This window comes from Stylophora pistillata, chromosome 13 (genome assembly GCF_964205215.1).
Source record: "Stylophora pistillata chromosome 13, jaStyPist1.2, whole genome shotgun sequence".
NCBI classification, from domain to species: domain Eukaryota; kingdom Metazoa; phylum Cnidaria; class Anthozoa; order Scleractinia; family Pocilloporidae; genus Stylophora; species Stylophora pistillata.
Window position 1 is genome coordinate 10,752,137 of NC_142531.1, and position 20,508 is coordinate 10,772,644.

A 20,508-nucleotide genomic window follows, 5' to 3' on the forward strand; every position below is an offset into this window, starting at 1 on the left:
CATGAGCTTTAAAACTGTCACCATGCAAAACAAATATGATGGCTCCCTATGACTGCATGATTGTCATCTAAAAAGGTGTATTAAAACAGTATAGAACAATGCAGTTTTTATGAAATAGACTCTAAGATTTCCAATAAACATACCCATACTGTTGATAGGCCTGTTATGCCTTTCAAAGAAGTTAACAGAAAAGAAAACAGTGAGGGGAACGATTGCAAAATGAAAGACTCTAAAGCTTATGCATGCTTGGATATCAATCTTGGAAAAGTGTCATTTTATGACCATATGTTTTGGGAGTAACAAAAAAAAGAACTTTTGAGCGAGATTTATTGTGTTTCCTTCTGTACATGTTTTTTTAAATTGGCTCAATCCTTACCACATACAGTTCCAATCAAATAGCCTAGTTTTGTTAAAATCTGTCAGCTGAGCTACTCAAATATATTTAGTAAAATTAGAAATAAGAGAATACTGGCAAAACCATTTTCAGAACAACCCGATCGCTTCTCGGCCTTTTGGCTAAGATCAAGTGTAGTATCTGTTCTTATCTTGTCTTAGCCGAAAGCCAGAATATTCCTTTCATCTGTTAGTTTTTAGTATTGTTCTCGTATAAGTTGGTATCTCCTTTATTCTACACATTACAAGTCATCAACCGCGAACCCAGTAGCATAGACGCGGTAAGTACAGCTGTGTGTGTTTTTTGTCGCCGCGGTTTTCCGACCACAGACAGCCGGAGATGGCCCTTAGCCGCCCGCGTCCGGTTTTTGCCCACCGGAGAACTGTTCGACTTGTTGTCGACAATGATATGAAAATAGATTCGCTCGAAATCGCAAGATCACTCCCCGACTTTGGGGATAAAATCAAGGGAATTGTCCCTCAATTTGGAGGCCGATGTTTCGACATTACCCTCGTCAACGCCGCTGCTGCCGCTTCCCTCGCCCAAACCGGGTTTGATTATGGCTCCGAAAGAAAGCCTTTACGCCTACTGGGCACAAAATGTGTCCACGTCTCAATTTTCGTCTCGGTGGAATTCCCCGACGAAGACCTTGTTAAAATCCTCAGCTCTTACGGTGAGCTAAAATCGCCAGATCTCCGCCGCCTCTACTACCCGGAGGAGGGCTTTCGCCATATCCAAAACGGCGTCCGCGTGGCTGAATTCTTAAAAATTCATCGCGATATCCCCAAACGCCTCGTGGTCGCAGGCATTGAGATGGGCTTCAAGTATTCTGGCCAGCCCACCACGTGTTACCGTTGTCAATCAACGGAGCACGTGGTGAAACACTGCCCTAAAAACCGCAGGGCACAAGCACCCCCACCCCCTCCACCAGCTCCCCAGACCGAGCCTACCCCGGAGCCCAGCCACACCCCGACCCCAGATGGTGAACAGCCTGCACCGACCGACACCAGCGACCTGAGCGAGGAAAGCGAGGAACTTTTTTCTACACCCAGCTACGCCCAGGCCGCCGCTTCCCCCATGGACGACTCCGCCATGGACACCAGCACCCCCCGGCGGCGAAAACGAGACGCCCCTACTCCTGGGAGTAGTGACGAAGAGCTCACGGTCCCCTCGAAACACTTAGCACTCACCCAGGCCCCCAGCCCAGCGATTTCCCAATCGGAATCTACTCAAGCTACCCCTCCCACGGAGAATTCATCCATCCCCTCGGCCGACAACGTCTCCACTCCCCCCACCCAGGAAAACTCGACATCTGGCCTTAAAGCCTTTTTGGATGCACTCGAACATGCTGGCTCGAACCGCTCGCTGCTTATGGCCTCGGCCCCCGGGCCTTTTTACTACAAATGCCGGGCCCACTATCTCCAACATCGGCTCGGCAACTATACGAAGGAAAACGGCCGCAAACAAAAAACCTCCCCAGTGACTCAGGAAATCTGGCTCCACCTCAAGAACACAATTCGACAGGACGTGTTTGCGACCCTACTCGAATTGCACCAAGAGGCCCAAAAGGCCTACAACATTTTCCTTCATTAGTTCTAATGTTTAAGTTTAATCCCCCCTTTTATGTTCTCCTTATGGCGGTGTCCATTTGTACGATTAACGTCAATGGCATCGCCGAATTTCCCAAACGGGAAAAAGTTTTCGCCCATCTCAAAAAATTTAATTTCGACATCTGTCTCCTGCAGGAGACACATTTACCAGACGCCCAGACAGGCGACCTGTGGGCAAAACAATGGGGCGGTCACGCACGCTGGTCTCCGGGTTCAACGCGATCGGCCGGTGTGGGCGTACTTATCCATCCCAATAGTTCGGTTAAATTAGAAAATGTTTCTATAGACATGGACGGCAGGGTTATCGCGGCCACGCTTTCTGAGCAAGGCCGTTCGGTCACTGTTATCAATGTCTATGCACCCAACAATCATTCCGACCGCGAAACATTCTTTGCAAATTTGTGGCGTTACGCCCACCGCAATACTGACAACATTGTGGCCGGCGATTTTAATTGCATTCCCAACACTCAGCGGGACAAATGGGGAGGCGATAACAGCTTTGGGGACAAGGGGATTCCCGCTCTGCACGCACTGACGGATCAACTTGGCCTCGAGGATATTTTTCGCGTTAAAAATCCCTCAGGCAGTTTGTTTACCTGGTATAATGGCCCACACTCGGTCGGTTGCCGGCTAGACCGCTTTTATACTCCTCGAGCTTGGAGAACGGATGTGCGTGACCACAATAGCACTCCTTTCCCCTACTCGGACCACCACCTGGTGTCTATCACTTGTCAACTGGGGAATTCAAACCCACGCGGCCGCGGGATTTGGAAATTTAACACGCTTCTGTTAAAATCGGATAATTTCTGTTCAGACGTGGAAAATTTCTGGTCCCAATGGCGTTCTCAAAAGCCCCTCTTCACCGACCCTCGGGTTTGGTGGGACGCGGGCAAATTCCAACTTAAAGAGCTCGCCATTAACCACAGTGTACAAACCGCAACCAACCGCAGACGCGAGCGAGCGGCTCTCGATCGGGAATTTCGTGACTTACAATCACGGGCTGATCCTAACAATGCCGCCCACCGTCAAAAATTACTCGAGATCAAAGATCGCCTGAGAGTAATGGACGACACTTTTATTTCGGGGTGCATACTCCGCAGTAAAGAGGAATGGACGGAGCTGGGAGAGAAACCGACCAGGTATTTCTACCAGCTCGAACAATCCCGCCAGTCACGCCACGCAATTCACGAACTGCGTGGACCCTTAAATACTACCGAGAAATCCTCCCGGGGCATTCTTCGCGAATGCAGAGCCTTCTACAAGGACCTCTACACTGCTGAGCCGGTCGACCTCCCAAGCCAGGACTGGCTCTTAGAACAGCTCGATTCCGCTTTGTCATCCGAAGAGCAAAAACTCTGTGAGGGCGAGCTGTCACACGCCGAGTGTCACGCTGCGCTTTCTCAAATGGAATCGGGCAAATCGCCGGGGGCAGACGGCTTCCCAGCCGAGTTCTACTCTCGTTTTTGGGACTCCTTGGGGGCAGACCTAGTGGATACGCTCAATTTTTCTTTCCGTGAGGGTTTTCTCTCGGCTTCGCAACGTCAGGGAATCCTGCGTTTGCTCTACAAAAAAGACGACCCACTGTCTTTAAAGAATTGGCGCCCAATTTCTCTTCTCAACCTGGATTACAAGATTGCGACCAAAGCCTTGTCCAATCGCATCCGAAAGGTTCTCCCTTCTATTCTCAGCGAAGATCAAACTTGCGGCGTTCCAGGGCGCAGTATTTTCGAAAACCTTTTTCTGTTACGCGATACGATCGACTTCGTGGGGCGAAAACAGCGGTCAGCGGCTGTCATTAGCCTCGACCAGGAGAAGGCCTTCGATCGCGTAAATCACGCTTTCTTACAACGCGTTTTACAGCGCCTTAATTTCGGGCCCGACTTTCGACGTTGGGTCCAGGTGATCTACACAGATATAACCTCCCGGGTGATCAACAACGGCTGGCTCTCCTCGTCGTTTCCCCTCCAACGAGGAGTCCGACAGGGTTGCCCGCTTTCCCCGCTTTTGTATTGCCTTATCGTAGAATCGCTAGGGCAGGCAATCCGCCGGGATCCCACCATTGACGGCATTCCCATCCCGGGTTCCCCTCGTAAAACCTGCAAAGTGTCCCAGTATGCGGACGACACAACTCTAATCCTAGCTAACGACTTCTCCATAACTCGCGCTTTTCAGCTAATTCATACCTTTGAGCGTGGCTCGGGCTCGCGCCTCAACCCTACAAAGACCGAAGGGATCTGGATTGGCACCCAGGCCGGTCGAATGACGGGCCCGGTTGACATCACGTGGGTGGCCGAAAACTTAAAAATCCTAGGGGTTTATTTCGGTAACGCTAACCTTGAGCAAGCTAACTGGGCGGAACGAGTGAAGAAATTCGAGGCCCGCCTTAACCTCTGGCGAACGCGGACGCTCTCCCTTCGGGGAAAAGCTCTAATCATTAACACTCTCGGGGCTTCAGGCCTGTGGTATACCGCCACGGTGGTGAAAATGCCGGGCTGGGTGCATACCCGCATAACCAAGGCAATTTGGGAGTTCCTTTGGAACGGAAAGACCGAACTCGTCAAACGGGACATCTGCCGCCTTCCCTGGCAACAGGGGGGTTTATCCGTCGTAGATCCCCTGGAAAAATCTCGAGCCCTTAAACTCCGGTGGCTCCCCCCGGTGGGCGACGAGACTTACACGGCCAAATGGGTTTACTTCGCGCGATATTGGGTCGGCTTTCCGCTGAGCCATAGAACTAAAAGCTGGGCGTTTCTACGGTCGAATAACACCCCTAAATATATCGGGGATGAACAACCTCCGATTTACCGGGCTACCCTTACCCTGGTTGACCGGCTGGGGGCGAGTTTCGACTCGCTGCCCGACCTCAGTGTACGAACCTTTTATTCAAGGCTGACCCCCTCTCCCCCCCAGCGACTCCCTTGCGTCTCGCGGTGGGAGACACGGTTTTCGGCCCAACTTAACTGGCCCCACATCTGGACAGACATTTTCGGTGGTGGTCTCAGCACAAATTGGGAAAGCGAAATCGCGTGGCGAATCGCTCACGGTGTAGTCAAAACCCGAGCCTACCTTAAATCTTGGCGCAGGCTGGCTGTGCCCGATCACTGCGCGGGCTGCGGCGAACGCGAAACAATCTCCCATGCGTTTTGCTCATGTCGCCTGGTGTCCCCTGTGTGGAGCTGGGTGTCGACATTAATCTCCCAACTTTACGATAATCCCCCCACAATGTCTGACTCGCTAATTCTCCTACGCCACGGTTTACCCCGGGGCCCTGATTCCGAACAACCCAACCTAATCACTTCTTTTTTAATCAAAATTACTCTAAATGAACTCTGGGCTGCCCGCAACTTGGAGGTTTTCGAAGCCAAGCGACCCTCCGCCCAGGCCATTATCTCCAAAATTAAAACCCGAGTGCGGCTCCGCATTAACGCCGCTTTCACCCACTCCCCACGGGATTTTTTCACTGCCCTCTGGGCTTATAGGAAGGTTCTGTGCTCTTATGAGCACCAAATCCTGAAAATTCGGGTCTAACAATTAGTCCCACAAACACACCATCGGTTCCCGAGATATCAACATGAAGTTCGGCCCTGTCGGGCGCGGCTAGGTTTGGGATGGGTGACACCCTGCGATCACCCTTTTCGCAAAGTTTCTTTTACACCAATTCGGCCACATCAGGCATTCACCCGACCACTTATTCTGATACAGGCTTCATATTACTGCCACTATCTCATATAATTCTAACCGTTAAATCTATTTGGGTCTTAAACCCCGCTTTTTGAATTACGACCCTCCCACAAAGAGGGCGCCGGTTCTCGTCCGATCTCCGAAGTTAAGCCCGGTCGAGCGAGGCCAGTTTTCGGGTGGGTGACTACCAAGCTTTTTCTATTTTTCAATTTTCAACCTCGCATTTATTATATTCGTCACCAAGTAATTAGCTAGAACCCTGATTTTCCTTTAGTGATTCCAATCATTGTAACTAAATTGTAACTTATTATCCACCCAAATCATTGTAAATACCAATCTCTAGTGTAAATAAACTTTGAAAGAAAAAAAAAAAAAAGGATCGGAATACTTGTCAGTAATGCGATGGGCGTAACGCTACAAGATTGCGAAGGATGTTACGCGGTCAGAATGATTGGTAAGCGCCTAAACATTGATAACAGTGACCGAACGGCCTCGCTCAGAAAGCGTGGCCACGATAACCCTGCCATCCATGTCTGTAGAAACATTTTCCAATGTAACCGAGCTATTTGGATGGATAAGTACGCCCACAACGGCCGATCGCGTTGTGCCCGGAGACCAGCGTGCGTGACCGCTCCATTGTTTTGCCCACAGGTCGCCTGTCTGGGCGTCTGGTAAATGTGTCTCCTGCAGGAGACAGATGTCGAAATTAAATTTTTTGAGGTGGGCGAAAACTTTTTCCCGTTTGGGAAATTCGGCGATGCCATTGATGTTAATCGTACAAATGGACACCGCCATAAGTAAAAGAAAAAAGGGGGGATTAAATTTAAACATTATGACTAATGTAGGAAGAGTTTGTAGGCTTTTTGGGCCTCTTGATGCAATTCGAGTAGGGACGCAAAAGCGTCCTGTCGAATTGTGTTCTGGAGTTTGATCCAAATTTCCTGGGTCGCCTGAGAGGTTTTCTGCTTACGGCCTTTATCCTTGGCATAGTTGCCGTGCCGGTGTTGAAGATAGTAGGCCCGGCATTTGTAGTAAAAAGGCCCGGGGGCCGAGGCGACAAACAGCGAGCGGTTCGGGCCGGCATGTTCTAGGGCATCCAAAAAGGCTTTAAGGCCAGAGGTCGAGTTTTCCTGTGTGTTGGGGGGTGAGGCGTTGTCGGCCGAGGAGATGAGTGAATCTTCCGTGGGAGGGGTAACTTGGGTTGATTCCGGTTGGGAAATCGCTGGGCTGGGGGCCTGGGTGAGTGCAAGGTGTTTCGAAGGTACAGAGAGCTCTTCGTCACTGCTCACAGGGGGAGGGACGTCTCGTTTTCGCCGCCGGGGGGTGGTGGTGTCCATGGCGGAGTCATCCATGGGGGAAGAAGCGGCCTGGGCATAGCTGGGCGGAGAAAAAAGCTCCTCGCTGTCCTCGCTCTGGTCGCTGGGGTCCGACGGTGTAGGCTGTTCGCCGTCTGGGGTCGGGTTGTGGCCGGGCTCTGGGGTATGCTCGGTCTGTTGAGCTGGTGGAGGGGGTGGGGGTGCTTTGGCTCTGCGATTTTTAGGGCAGTTTTTCACCACGTGCTCCGTTGACTGACGGCGGTAACACGTGGTGGGCTGGCCTGAATATTTGAATCCCATCTCAATGCCGGCGACCACGAGGCGTTTGGGGATATCACGGTGAATTTTTGTGAATTCAGCCACGCGGACGCCGTTTTGGATATGGCGAAAGCCCTCCTCCGGGTAATAGAGTCGGCGGAGATCTTGTGATTTCAGCTCTCCATAAGAGCTCAGGATTTTAACGAGGTCTTCATCGGGGAATTCCACAGAAACGAAAATTGAAACGTGGACACATTTTGTGCCCAGTAGACGTAAAGGCTTTCTTTCAGAGCCATAATCAAACCCGGTTTGGACGAGTGAAGCTGCAGCAGCGGCATTAACGAGGGTAATGTCGAAACATCGGCGTGACTGGCGGGATTGTTCGAGCTGGTAGAAATACCTGGTCGGTTTCTCTCCCAGCTCAGTCCATTCCTCTTTACTACGGAGTATACACCCTGAAATAAAAGTGTCGTCCATTACTCTCACGCGATCTTTGATCTCGAGTAATTTTTGGCAATGGGCGGCATTGTTAGGATCAGCCCGTGATTGTAGGTCACGAAATTCCCGATCGAGAGCCGCTCGCTCGCGTCTGCGGTTGGTTGCGGTTTGTACACTGTGGTTGATGGCGAGCTCTTTAAGTTGGAATTTTCACGCATCCTACCAAACCCGAGGGTCGGTGAAGAGGGGCTTTTGAGAACGCCATTGGGACCAGAAATTTTCCACGTCTGAACAGAAATTATCCGATTTTAACAGAAGCGTGTTAAATTTCCAAATCCCGCGGCCGCGTGGATCTGAATTCCCCAGTTGACAAGTGATAGACACCAGGTGATGGTACGAGTAGGGGAAAAGAGTGCTGTTGTGGTCACGCACATCCGTTCTCCAAGCTCGAGGAGTATAAAAGCGATCTAGCCGGCAACCGACCGAGTGTGGGCCATTATACCAGGTAAACAAACTGCCTGAGGGATTTTGAACGCGAAAAATATCTTCGAGGCCAAGTTGATCCGTCAGTGCGTGCAGAGCGGGAATCCCCTTGTCCCCAAAGCTATTATCGCCTCCCCATTTGTCAAGCTGGGGGTCCGGAACGCAATTAAAAATTAGAAGTAAAAGTCTACTAGTAGAAGTACTAGTTTTACTTCTACTGATGCTACCTTTAAGTAACAAAGCTTCCCCTGTTATTAGGGTCGGACCAAGAATTTCCAGAAGCTCCACCGAGAAGTACTCCTTTTAAAATGACGCAGGAAAGATCCCTAAAAAGAAACATCTCTCGAAGCCAAAAAACAAAACAAGACTATAAAGGTTTATCACGCAGAGTGCCCTGCGATAACAAGGAAGAACATCACTCGGGTATTTGGTACGGGAGCAGAGCGCGTAAAAAAAGCATCAATTTAACAATATGCAACATTTCTTTTAAAGTTTAGTGCAATATTCATTTTTTATGGGGAGCAGGGATGGCGCAGTGGTGAGAGCACTCGCCTCCCACCACTGTGGCCCGGGTTCGATTCCCGGACCTGGCGTCTCATGTGGGTTGAGTTTGTTGTTGGTTCTCGTCCTTGCTCCGAGGGTTTTTTCTCCGGGTCCTCCGGTTTTCCTCCCTCCGCAAAAACCAACATTTCCAAATTCCAATTCGATCTGGAACAGTGGACAAGAATAGCCACCCAGTGGATGTCCATTGTTAAATCATTTATTTATTTATTTATTTATTTATTCATTTATTTAGGTTTAACACTTTATTTAAGTGGTGTATTAACGGTACATTCCTAGTTATTGTAGGCCGTTTACTGGTGCGGCCGGTTAGTTTCTGTATAAACATGGCATACAAACAAATGTGTAAAGAATGATTACAAAGCAATACTTTATTTACAATATTTATAATACTAAGACTTACTTTAAAGCATTTGCTTTACAAAACACATCTGAAAGTGTGAACGAAAACAAACTACAGAATGTGCATTTCTCTAGATAGCAGTGAACAACTTGTCAGTATAAAAGACTTAAGCGAATTTTGAAAAAAGAAAGCGTCACAGGCCAATTATTCGAACACTGGTGAATATTTCAGCAGCAGTATAACATTTTTTGTGTCGGAAATTAACCTCAGGCAACTTGTAAACACAACTAAGGCTAACACATCTTACCTTAACTTAATATGATGGAGCGTTAATACTGCAGAACGAAAAATGTGAACCATCAAAAGTTGAGGATTGTCAAGAATACAGTGCGGCCTGTAACTATATTCAATGCCGTACGATCTTAGTAAGAACCCAGCAAAACTGCGGCACGAGCAAGATATGACTACCCTACGAATTTAGCTAAGGAAAGTAGGCTATGAATGTAGTTCGACCAAGCTACGAATATAATTCGATTAGGCCACAAATATAGCACGACTAAGTCACGAATATAGTCACGTCTAAGCTACAACTGATGTGGTTCGATGAAGCCAAATATATAATACGAACAAGTTACGAATTACGTACGCCGTGATAAGCCAGGAAAAAAAAGACCATTAAGCTTCTAAATGATGAAGTTCTACCAAGCCATACAGCTTCTTGAGAAATTTCTTATACCCGACGAAGGTGCTCCGAACTATTACCCGCCCATCGATTACGGCAGGTGGCCAAAAACAAGCCGAGGAATAAAATTTTGATTGTGTTTATAGTCACCTCATGAAAAAAGAGTGGTAAAGATCACACTTTGCTAACTACGTGTTCTTATATCAAACACCAACTCTTTCAATGTAATCATCTCTGACCCTGACCACGACGGCCTTCTACAGAACACCACAATTGTCATTTTTCGTGGCGATCTTTATATATACCTCATCTCCCCAAGCTTTTGACCAAGAATTCTTAATCCGCCAATAGGGTTCACCCTTTTCAACTCCATAACCGACAGCTAAGGCCGCGTGATCCAATGCCTGAGCTGAAAACGAGGATAAGGAACTTATCAAATTGGCCACCTTCACTGGTTAGGATGAATCGTACCTCATGAATGAAATCGTTTAACTATTTACACCCTAACATCAGTAAATGTATTCTCCGTACTGTTCTTCATACACGTTCTAAGGTGCTGACAAGGAGTTTTTCTTAAACAATCGAGAACTTTTCAAGGTGCTGATCATTTTTTTTTATTCTTGCGACTTCAATATTTTGAATCAAAGGTTACATTGTAAGTAGAAATCAGATGCCAGTCACCCTTAAGGGTCAAAGGAATGGCGGACGACTTTTGAACGACTTGGAAGCGGTAAAAATTGGTCATCGAAGGGTTTTTTTTCTTTCTTTCTTTTTTTTTTTTTTTTTGAGCTTTTGACGTTGAAAAAATGGCTTTAACTAGACTCAATTCAACATTCTGGAAACAAATTAGCCCAAAATAAAATGGTCAATTTTCGTCTCAGGGGCACTTCAAATTACATTACGTGTAAATTACTTACTGCAGTCAGAGTCATAAGCAATTCCTGATCCGTAGAATTTAAAAGTCTTTGGTTGGGTGTTGATGAGGATAGTCACTGGACCGTAGATAGCAATGGTCTGCTTCAGCTCCTGCTTGTTCCCTTTAGTAATGTTCATGTAAAAATCCAGCTTCGCATTTGTTGGGGTATTTTTAAAATGGCAGAAGCCCCCCTAAAACATACGATAAAAAACAAAGTGAGTCTTAGAAACAGGAGAAGGGGAGTTAGTGATTGGCAGAATCTATCCGCTCTGCTTTCACTCCTGACCATTTAAAACGAATTTGATTCATTGGATGATTGTAGTTGCGCATTCAGACTGTGAGCTAAGAGGGGAGGGGGGAGTGGGGCTGTTTTTTTTTTTTTTTTTTTCGTTTGTTTACACCTGCCGGCTTTTCTTCCTTCTGCGGTTCTTTTTTTACCAAAAATATGGGGGGGGAAGGGGTGCGGGCTCTCCGGATCTCTCCCCTAAATCCGCTATTGAGAGTAAAAAACGTAATCTTCATTTTAGTAAAATGAGTTCTTGACAATTTGGACATCAATAGGAAGAGCAGAACATAAGTTTACACCTAAAATTGTTTGATGAGGTTTCTTCAGTCTTTTTACCTGAGCCAAATATTTTCCATAGCTCTCCTTAGTAGCCAGTTTACCATGTTTAATGATCCACTGCATCGCTCGATGTAGATATCCTCTCCAGCCTCGGTTACCAAACTGCCACGAGTAGTCTGTAAGTTGCTGTTCAACGGACAGGTTTAAGAGGGTTCCAGTCTACAATATCATATTCGAAAATAAAAACATGTAACGGTGTTTGACACCAAAAGTTTTTCGCTGTCCTGGCGACAGAATTGGCCAAAGAGGGTTAGGACGTGCCCATCCTCTCAAAACTTTTCCATTACATCTCTCATTCTGCACTAATTTAAGCGAATAAAACCAAACGAAAACAAGATACAGCAAATCATGGAGAACATTGGATTGTGGGCTACGAGCAACGCCATCAATCAATTTATTAAACTACAATTGAGATAGATGATTATAATCGTAACCGGATCTATCAGCTGCGAGTAAGCGAGCCAGGGGGGCCAGAAAAAACCTGCCTCAAAAAACCCCGTAGGGAAAACACAGGACAAGAAGTTTGGGACGGGCCAGGCATCACTAACGTCCCCCGCCAGGACCTCTTGGCAACAGCAAATAGATGGACAATATAAATACAATGAATAAATCCATAGCAGTAAATAGTAAACTAGAACTACAATAGTTATGAACTAGCAAAAAAATCACAAATAATCGCAAACTAATGACAAGAAAAGCTCTTTAAGCTAAGCAAGAATAAACTGTAAACTAGCGTAAAGTATACCCTCAGAGCAAAAGCGATTTTGAAACGCTTAAACGATCTTTAATTGTATGTTTAATGTATCTGTTCTTCGAGGAAGGACACCTCCACCCAGCATGCATATCCAATAAATCGCCCGGTATGCCCCTACAAGCGGCGTTCGACGTTGCACCAGACCTCATACTATGCGTGCGGTACTTTGAAACGTCGTCAACAAAGGGCTGCATGTACTTCTTGAATTCCTCTCCAAGAGTAGAATTAGACACGCCCTTGCTAGCGTGGAAATACTCACCAGATTTAGACTTCACAATACGACGAACAAGCGGAAGCGATGAATTAGACTGCGACAAAAACCTGAATAATTCGTTCGGTAATGGAGACTGGGCACGTAGATTTCCCAGACCTGGCAAGATAAGAGGTGTGACCCTCCCGATACTGGTCATTTTTTCGCTTGGAGACATAAATAGACATATGGTCAGCATTAATGGTCACATCCTTAAGGCAAAAACTGTTATCTCATCAATACGAAAAAACCCATAGAAACCAACTAACAATATAAAAAAAAAGAAGAGTGGCAAGAGAATTACTCGCAACATAACATTCGGCAATTGCCAGCAGCGTGTCTACGGATAAAGGCTCCTTCGGGTTAACAGGACGCACCAATTTTGTTTTCGCGCCCTCAAGAGAAGATTTCACAACAAGGGGATGGTTGGCTGGACATATTTCTAGCCCAGCCCTAGAGTGGGCCCACTTAATGCCATAAACAACAGCTTCTATTGGGGAGACACCCGTATTGTTCGCAAGGCAAACGTTCGTAAGTTCCGTAATAAAAAGTGCAATGTGCAAGGGCTTCGCCGGAATGACAGGGACACCAATCTTCAAGGACGCCCATCCGCGCCATCTCAACCAGCCTGACTTGTACTTGGTTAAGGTAGACGGGGCCCTGGATCCCAACTGCAAATCAAGAAGATCTGGAACCAAGCTGCGTACTAATGGGTCCTCCAAGGCTATCGCGTCGCTCCAAATCCAGGAAATTAGAACATCTGAAAAACAAAAACACAAGGTGAACGAAACGACAACGGAAAACTGAAAAAAGCAAGCTCATACAGAATGGCAATATCGGTATAAGAGGATATTCCAAACGCGATGGTCGGCTGCGTGGCATAAACTTACCCATACCTACTAAATTGCAAAGTGAATCCAGGTGCCACTACAGGCCAGGTGCCATTACAGGCCAAACAAAACGCCCCATCGGGCCTAACATTAGCCAACTTAGGCCTCAAGACAAGCCATATAAGGCTAAAAACATACGCCAAATCAGGCTCTAAAATGCGCCAAAAAAATCCAAATATGCGTAACCAAAAAAGATACCGGAAAAAGTGCACCGCCGGGCTCAAAAAGTATGCCACCAAAGCAAGACAACTCACCTAAAATCTAAACGCAAAGCCAACATTCTGAACTTCGGACAACGACGAAAAATAGAAGGTCCATAATTATAGATCTGCTTCTGACCAGGACCCTTCAACAGTAGATCCTCGACTGCAATGCAATGTTTGCTTACAACAAACACTTCCACGACATAGGAGCTAAACCGAGAAGACCCTTCACGCCAGAAAGGCCAAAAATGAGCGGAAGGCCATTCGGGAATGATCAATGTCCCGCGGCCGAAGCAAGACATGAGATGACGGACAGAATCGACGATCAGACTAACTGGGGTACATATCCAGTTGTTTTTGGCGCTCCAGTCTTGTGCCAACGCGTCGACCCCACTGCATCCGGGAGAGGCAAACTTCGAGTTAAACCGAGGGACCTGAGCATTGTAATAGGTCGCGAAGCGGTCGAATGTATGAGGACCCCATTTAGCATAAAGGAGACGGAAAACTGAAGGATTGACGCGCCAATCGTCCTTGTCAACGAATCGGCCAAGGAGATCAGCCCTCTCATTCTGCGATCTGGGAATCCACTGTGCTTCAAGGGTGATCCCGTTTGAAAAACAAAAATAAAAAATGCTCATAGCAACAGACTGGAGGTGGGCTTTGGAACTGCCAACAGAAACTATTCTCGCAGCGCCTTGATTGTCCGTGAAAACCTTTACTCTCTTCTGCTGCAGCTTTTCCGTATAGGACAATAGAATATAATAAATAGCTTTCAACTCGCGGTACGTGGAGCTCTGACCAAGATCCAAGGAGGCCGAAAACCCGCCAAAGGCGACATAACTAGCATCAGAGAAAATAACCGTCGACGAATCAGGGGGTGGACGAAGAGAATATGAATATGAATATAGTTTATATCTGACCACTTACAGCCCAGAGGCTGAGTTACAGGTGCTGTGTAAGGTTGAGAACAGACGTCAGCATATCAGGCGCCTCTGGCAGCCGCTTCAGTCTATCGATCTCACCTTCCCACCCATCCCACCCCAGGGGAGGACTTCCATCACGCAGTAATCCCGTGTGTGGGAAATTGACGTCTCCTACCCCAACCCTGCAGGAGACGGGACCTCCATACATTCGTCCCTATCCGAGAAGACTAGAACATCTAACTATTTCTTGATGTCATAGAAAGGTAGCAAATTCTTCTCAATTATTTCAAGACCTTGAGTGTTGGTCCGGCCGGGGCTCGAACCCTCGACCTCCCGCACAATAGTCCAGCGCTCTATCCATTGAGCTAACCGGAATAGCCGTTAAACGAGTCGATATTGCTCTACCAAAATCTCAACTCCTCCAAAAGAGCCGGAGAAAAACGAAGGGTGTGGTCCCACGCTGATCGTGACTCAGAGAAGACGTGAAATGGGCCCCACTGCCAAGGCTACAGAAATTATAGAACCGGCGATTCTGGCCAATTCTTGATACGAGGACGACGTATCTCCAGCTACAGAGCCTAAAAGACTCTTAAGCTTTTCCACCTTCCTTTCAGGAATATGAAAAGACATAGTAATAGGGTTAATCACGAAATCCAGCCATTCGCCTACTTGCATGGGATGCCAATGAGATTTGTTTTCATTCACAAGGAGACCTGAGGAGTCGAGCTCTTTCTTTTGGATAATGGCAGCTGCTGCGGCGGAACACTTATCCGGTAGACTTCCGAGCACATCGTCGAGATAAATAAAGCTATTGTGACCCATAGAGCGCCAGCGACAGACTCACGGACGCAACAATTTGGTGAAGCAAAAACAGGCGGTGCTAAGGCCGAAGGGCAAAACTACGAAGGTAAAATATCTTGGCACGCTGTTGAACTGCGAAGAAAAACCGAGATACCGCTAATGCTCCAAGCAGATATCATGTTACATGATGATATCCGGACTTAAGGTCCCATGTAAAGAACCAGTGCCCCTCCTCGAGGACTTCAGATAGGGAGCGAAGATCCTCGTACTTAAATTTAAACCTCACAAGGAAGCTGTTAACGTGTCTGAGATCGATGACTAAGCGCAGCTTCTTCCCTTTAGCAACTGACAAGGGGTTAACGCAAAATGGCGGAACACTGTGCTCAATAATGCAACCGTTGGCTAAAAGCTCCGAGATGGCTTGTGTCACAAATTCAGAATGCTGAAAGGCCGATCTATTATTAGCCAAAAAACACGAGGGCAGATATTCCGCGAAAGGAAGCCTGTACCCACGCCTGATGGTGTCAAGCACAAATTCTGGAGCACTCAAGGTACTCTTCCAAAATTCAATGAAGGCGCTCAAACGACCCTTGACACCGCTCCTAGTGCTTTTAACGTTAAAATCGTCGTAACTACCCAAAAAAAAAAGGAAGAAAAATCGAACTCAACTGAATGCTGAAGAACGTTCTCTGAGCTTGGATCCACGTCTAGTCAAGAATGGCGCGAGTCGCTCTTTGGCGCAACAGACGGCTTAGAACAGAAGGCGCTCAAATGGCCAAACTCCCCGCACTATAAGATAGACAACGCAAATTAAAGTTCTGTACGCGATGGCGTTCACAACCCGAAGGATGAATACCAGTTAGCCTCAGACTTATATACCACTATGCAAATAACTACACACAAGAGACATACCGGAATGGGTACTTAGCGAGGACCACATTCCATACAGAACGTGCAGAAAACAAATATCTGCTAAACTTCGCAACGCAGATATTTATATAGTCAGTACGTGCGCTATAATTGGTCAATTAGCGAGCCCTGTTTCACTGTACGGTCAGCTAATTGAAAAGTTTGAAATCTTCTTCCTCTATTCGAACCCAACGATATAGCAATCATCTTACTAACCTCGCTTTCTCGGTCTGTATCGAGAGTTACTGAACCTCGTATTTTCCGCACTGCGTGCTTCGCTCTTGGGCCATAAATCCGAGGGGGAAAAAAGTCTGTCCGTAACTTACAGTACGACCTCGGTTAGTAAAAGATGTCTCTTTCAACAAATTCAAGCTATTTCACTCTCATCAGGACCTCAAATGTGTGTCCGTTGTGCGTCGTATCCAATGAAAAACCTCAGAAAATGATAAAAAGTAGTTTCAAGGTACTCATCATCAGCCTAAAACACAAACTGAAACAAACCGGAGTAGACTGAATCCAATTAGTCTGACGAGCACCATGTTCTGAGGGGACGGTGCTAACTGTCCCCGTTACCAGCAACAATTAGCATTAAAGCGCTGTGACATCTTTTTGTTCACAAACCTTAATAAAGCAGGCACCTTCCATAGCACCAGTAACAGAGTAGGCATAACACGAGCCACAAATCCCTTCACTTGTTACAGGATCTACTGCACCTGGTGAAACAGTAGAAGCTTTTTCTATAAAGCTCATTGACACGGCTCTCTATGTTTAATCAATAGTTTTGCAATAGTCGCTCATTCGGTTATTTTCCACAGCCTGACCACTAAGTGCTTAATATGAATCCCACCCGGATCTGGAATTTTCAAAAATTCCTTTCTGAATAATTCTTTAAGCCTCGCCTATAAGGTTTTGCTTCTCGACGGAAACCAGAAGGCTAACTAATTTACTCAGGTAAGAGTGGCGTCTGTGTTTGTTTTCAGTTAGTTTTGGCGACTGCTCTGGCTGTTTGTTTTTGTCTATTATAAGAGTTTTTTCGACTTACCCGATTTTGCACAATCAACCGTATCAGGTAGGGTTTTGACATTGGTGCCCTCCGGTATTTCAAATCTCTTCCCGCCATTCAGTACATCTGGTTCACCATCCCTCAGTAGTCCTTTCTTCTGTCTGATCTCTTCTTCAGTCATGTCGACCAAGTGATTTGCTTTGAGTCTGTAGCCAAGGTTTTGGCGGTTTCTGGACTTACATACATACATTTGATCAGCAGGGATTTGCTAAAGCAAAGGTATAGAAAAAACCAGGAAAGATTTATTACTCGACGTTTCGGGGTCATCGTGACTCCATTATCAAGAGACTAGTTTAAAAACATGCAAATAAGGAAAGGTACAAGAATAGCATAAATTAGACTGAACGGCTTAAACAAACACCTTGGCGCGGATGGAATCCGTTTGCACGTTCAGTGTTGGCTTACGCATGCGAATATACAACATTTCATTAACAAGGCAATCAAATTTGCCGTTACATTTCGTGATGACGTTGAATTGCTCGATCAAGCGTTCAGGCATGAGAGAAGGCATTGAGAGAAGGATTTCATCTGCAGAACCCTGTCCATCACCAGACGTACCATCGGAGACTGTGAGATTAGTGTTACCCTTCAAGGACCAGTCGTCAGCTAATCATGTTAAACAACAACTGAACAGTCTAAGCTCGAAGTTAAGCGTGACTGTCCAACCAGTGTTCGTTAGCCCTAAGCTCGATCAACAGCTTAAGCAACACGAAATTAAGCCCCCTATTGTTTTTTTGTTTTTCAGGCGCCCCCGGCCACGGACCCCTTAGTGCAATGGTCAGTGCTGCAACGGCCGGACGTAACCTGTGTGATGCAGGGTATGTGGGATATACTCGTGGTCACTTACACGAGCGCGTAGAAGGGCACACAAGGAAATCATCTTCTATCTACAAACACTACCACCTCCAGCACAATAGTGAAATGCCTGAACGCTTGATCGAGCAATTCAACGTCATCACGAAATGTAACGGCAAATTTGATTGCCTTGTTAATGAAATGTTGTATATTCGCATGCGTAAGCCAACACTGAACGTGCAAACGGATTCCATCCGCGCCAAGGTGTTTGTTTAAGCCGTTCAGTCTAATTTATGCTATTCTTGTACCTTTCCTTATTTGCATGTTTTTAAACTAGTCTCTTGATAATGGAGTCACGATGACCCCGAAACGTCGAGTAATAAATCTTTCCTGGTTTTTACATACATACATATACATACCTACATACTTTATTTAAGGTATCAAAGAATGAACAATAAAATAATAACCTAAAAAGGAAGTTTAAGAGGTTAACTCTGCGTAAATAAACTTCCAAAGAAATAAAATTTGAAAATATATGCTTACAATAAAATCTAAGATGGATCAAAATTTAAAAATGTATGCTACTGATAAAATCTAAGATGGATAAAAACCTTAGAAACACGCATGTATAATTTAAGAGGTGCTTTGAAACGTGTTAAGTAACCTATCTCAACGACATTGGCGGGCAGGTCATTCCATTCACGAATGATTTTAACCAAAAAAAGAGTATTTATAACAATTACATTTTGCCAATTAACCTGCGGTTTGTAATTGTGGTTGGACCTAGTACGCAAACTTAAAAAAAAATTTGAAAAATCCGCAAACTTAAAAAAAATCACAAAAGTGAAGGCCATTCAGCCCGAATACAAGTTTATAGCATTCTACCAAGGAAAAATATAGCCTTCTATCAGTCAACTTCGACCAATGTAACATTTCACAACGATCTTCATATGACATCTCACCCCTTTGCTGACCTAAAGCCAATCGATAGGCTCTTCCCTAAACGTTCTCCAAGAGAACAATATTTTAAACTAGGTAAGGGCACCATACTGGGGAAGCGTACTCCAGGATTGGTCTCACAAGAGTCTTGTACAATATGGAAAAGATTTCCTTTTTTGAGAACCGATTGTTCGCTTGATTAGACCAAAAAATTTATTGGCCTTACTGACAACCTCAACAACGTGTGGAGTCCACGAGAGGTTATGCGAGATTGTAATGCCAAGGTCTTTTACAGAACTCACTGAGCTTAGACATTCTCCGTGCGGGACGAGAGAGTAAAGTGGGACAGATTTATCACGGTTATGTGTTACTCGCATAACCCCACATTTGTTCACATTGAAGTTTTACTGCCAGACCTCAGACCACTTTTTCAGGTGAAATAAGTCGGACTGAAGAATATTTGTGTCTCAGCTATGTCGGAGATCTCTCTGTAAACCTTGGTGTCATCCGCATAACAGTATATGAAATTCCTGATGAGATGTCATTTACATGTAAAATGAATAAGACGGGACCAAGGATTGTTGCCTGGGGTACTCTTGATAAAACTGGAGACCAGGATGAGTAAGTGCCGAGCAGTACGACGCGTTGCATCCGTCCAGTTAAAAAATTTCGAAACCACTCGGAAGAGCGCTGCCGTCGATACTGTGACGCTCAAGCTTGAAAAGGAGACGCTCATGCGGTACTCTGCCAAACGCCTTGGAAAAATCCAAAAAGGCAATGTCAGTGGGCTTCTGGTTATTGCGTGATCTCGCCCAGTCGTCATAACAAGAGAGCAGTTCTGAAAGCGTTGATCGGCCCTCCATGGAAGCGAACTGGATCGGGTTGATGATATTTATGTTTCGCCAAAAATCCATCACGCGACACTTGACAGTTTATTCCGCGGTCTTGCACACTATTGATGTTAATGAGATCTGACGATAATTATTCCTGTCCGTCTTACTGCCTTTTTTTGAACAAAGGTGTGATGTTAGCAAGTTTCCAATGATGGGGCAGTTAACCTGTTGAAAATTCGTTAGCCATTCGCTCCGACGAAGGGCTAACGCTCGAAACGTCAGCTTCTGTAATCATTACGGTGGCCAATTTACCATTTCAACTTTGTTGATATATCCAAATTATTTCGTTACTCCCACCGACGCAGCCCCAAACAGTTTCTCTCGAAACTATCAGCCTTTATTCTGTTGAAAATGATCTGTTAAAGAAAAGGCCCAGAGGTGATGATAGAACACTCGCATATTCTTTCAGAATGCGTGGTGGTAGGCTATCAGGTCCAGGCGATTTGTAGATATTCAAATTTTCGAACAGTTTTTCTACATCCACTGTGTTCCAAAGAATGTTTGAAAGTTTACTATTGGTGACATATTCAAATTTGGGGAAGTTATCGCAGTCTTCTGATGTAAACACAGAGGCGAAAAGGTCATTTATACTTTCAGTAATGCCAAGATCATTTGAGAGAGTGACGCCGTCGATATTAAGCGAGACGAGATCGTTAGACCCTTAATTTACGCATAGATTTCACAAAGCTCCAAAGCGGCTTGGGATTGTCGTTAGTAGCAAGCTCATCAACCAGGTCATTAATATAGTTCCGCTTCGCTGCATTACACTCTTTCTTAACAG

General features: G+C 45.9%; 3 protein-coding genes and 1 pseudogene across 3 annotated transcripts; 1 reads left to right on the forward strand and 3 right to left on the reverse strand.

Moving 5' to 3' along the window:
- Positions 1 to 496: 496 nt before the first annotated feature.
- On the forward strand, positions 497 to 623 carry LOC148717603 (U2 spliceosomal RNA; annotated as a pseudogene).
- An 8,342-nt stretch (positions 624 to 8,965) lies between these two features.
- On the reverse strand, positions 8,966 to 12,045 carry LOC148717604 (cathepsin L-like peptidase). Its single transcript, XM_088743750.1, has 3 exons — positions 11,305 to 12,045; positions 10,684 to 10,873; positions 8,966 to 10,175 (listed from the first exon to the last, which is right to left on the reverse strand). The coding sequence occupies exons 1-3, from the start codon at positions 11,368 to 11,370 to the stop codon at positions 10,024 to 10,026; spliced, it is 408 nt and encodes a 135-aa protein (XP_088599876.1). The 5' UTR covers positions 11,371 to 12,045; the 3' UTR covers positions 8,966 to 10,023.
- A 961-nt stretch (positions 12,046 to 13,006) lies between these two features.
- Positions 13,007 to 15,149, reverse strand: LOC148717605 (uncharacterized). The gene is made up of 2 exons (XM_088743740.1): positions 14,878 to 15,149; positions 13,007 to 14,319 (listed from the first exon to the last, which is right to left on the reverse strand). The coding sequence occupies exons 1-2, from the start codon at positions 15,147 to 15,149 to the stop codon at positions 13,452 to 13,454; spliced, it is 1,140 nt and encodes a 379-aa protein (XP_088599866.1). The 3' UTR covers positions 13,007 to 13,451.
- Positions 15,150 to 15,678: 529 nt separating this feature from the next.
- LOC148717606 (cathepsin L2-like) lies at positions 15,679 to 17,284 on the reverse strand. The gene is made up of 3 exons (XM_088743751.1): positions 17,080 to 17,284; positions 16,254 to 16,750; positions 15,679 to 15,917 (listed from the first exon to the last, which is right to left on the reverse strand). Exons 1-2 carry the CDS (start codon positions 17,219 to 17,221, stop codon positions 16,626 to 16,628), a joined length of 267 nt encoding a protein of 88 aa, XP_088599877.1. The 5' UTR covers positions 17,222 to 17,284; the 3' UTR covers positions 15,679 to 15,917; positions 16,254 to 16,625.
- Positions 17,285 to 20,508: the final 3,224 nt, after the last annotated feature.

What these genes read in the sequence shown, in the direction of transcription:
- LOC148717604 (XM_088743750.1), bottom strand. Translation starts at nt 11,370, where the DNA reads ATGCAGTGGATCATTAAACATGGTAAACTGGCTACTAAGGAGAGCTAT. An exon ending in ATGGAAAATATTTGGCTCAG is followed by an intron (nt 10,874 to 11,304) that starts GTAAAAAGACTG and finishes CGTATGTTTTAG; the next exon opens with GGGGGCTTCTGCCATTTTAA. An exon ending in TGCTTATGACTCTGACTGCA is followed by an intron (nt 10,176 to 10,683) that starts GTAAGTAATTTA and finishes CCTCGTTTTCAG; the next exon opens with CTCAGGCATTGGATCACGCG.
- LOC148717605 (XM_088743740.1), bottom strand. Translation starts at nt 15,149, where the DNA reads ATGGGTCACAATAGCTTTATTTATCTCGACGATGTGCTCGGAAGTCTA. An exon ending in GCTGGAGATACGTCGTCCTC is followed by an intron (nt 14,320 to 14,877) that starts GTATCAAGAATT and finishes GTAAGTGGTCAG; the next exon opens with ATATAAACTATATTCATATT.
- LOC148717606 (XM_088743751.1), bottom strand. Translation starts at nt 17,221, where the DNA reads ATGACTGAAGAAGAGATCAGACAGAAGAAAGGACTACTGAGGGATGGT. An exon ending in GGTTGATTGTGCAAAATCGG is followed by an intron (nt 16,751 to 17,079) that starts GTAAGTCGAAAA and finishes CTGTTTCACCAG; the next exon opens with GTGCAGTAGATCCTGTAACA.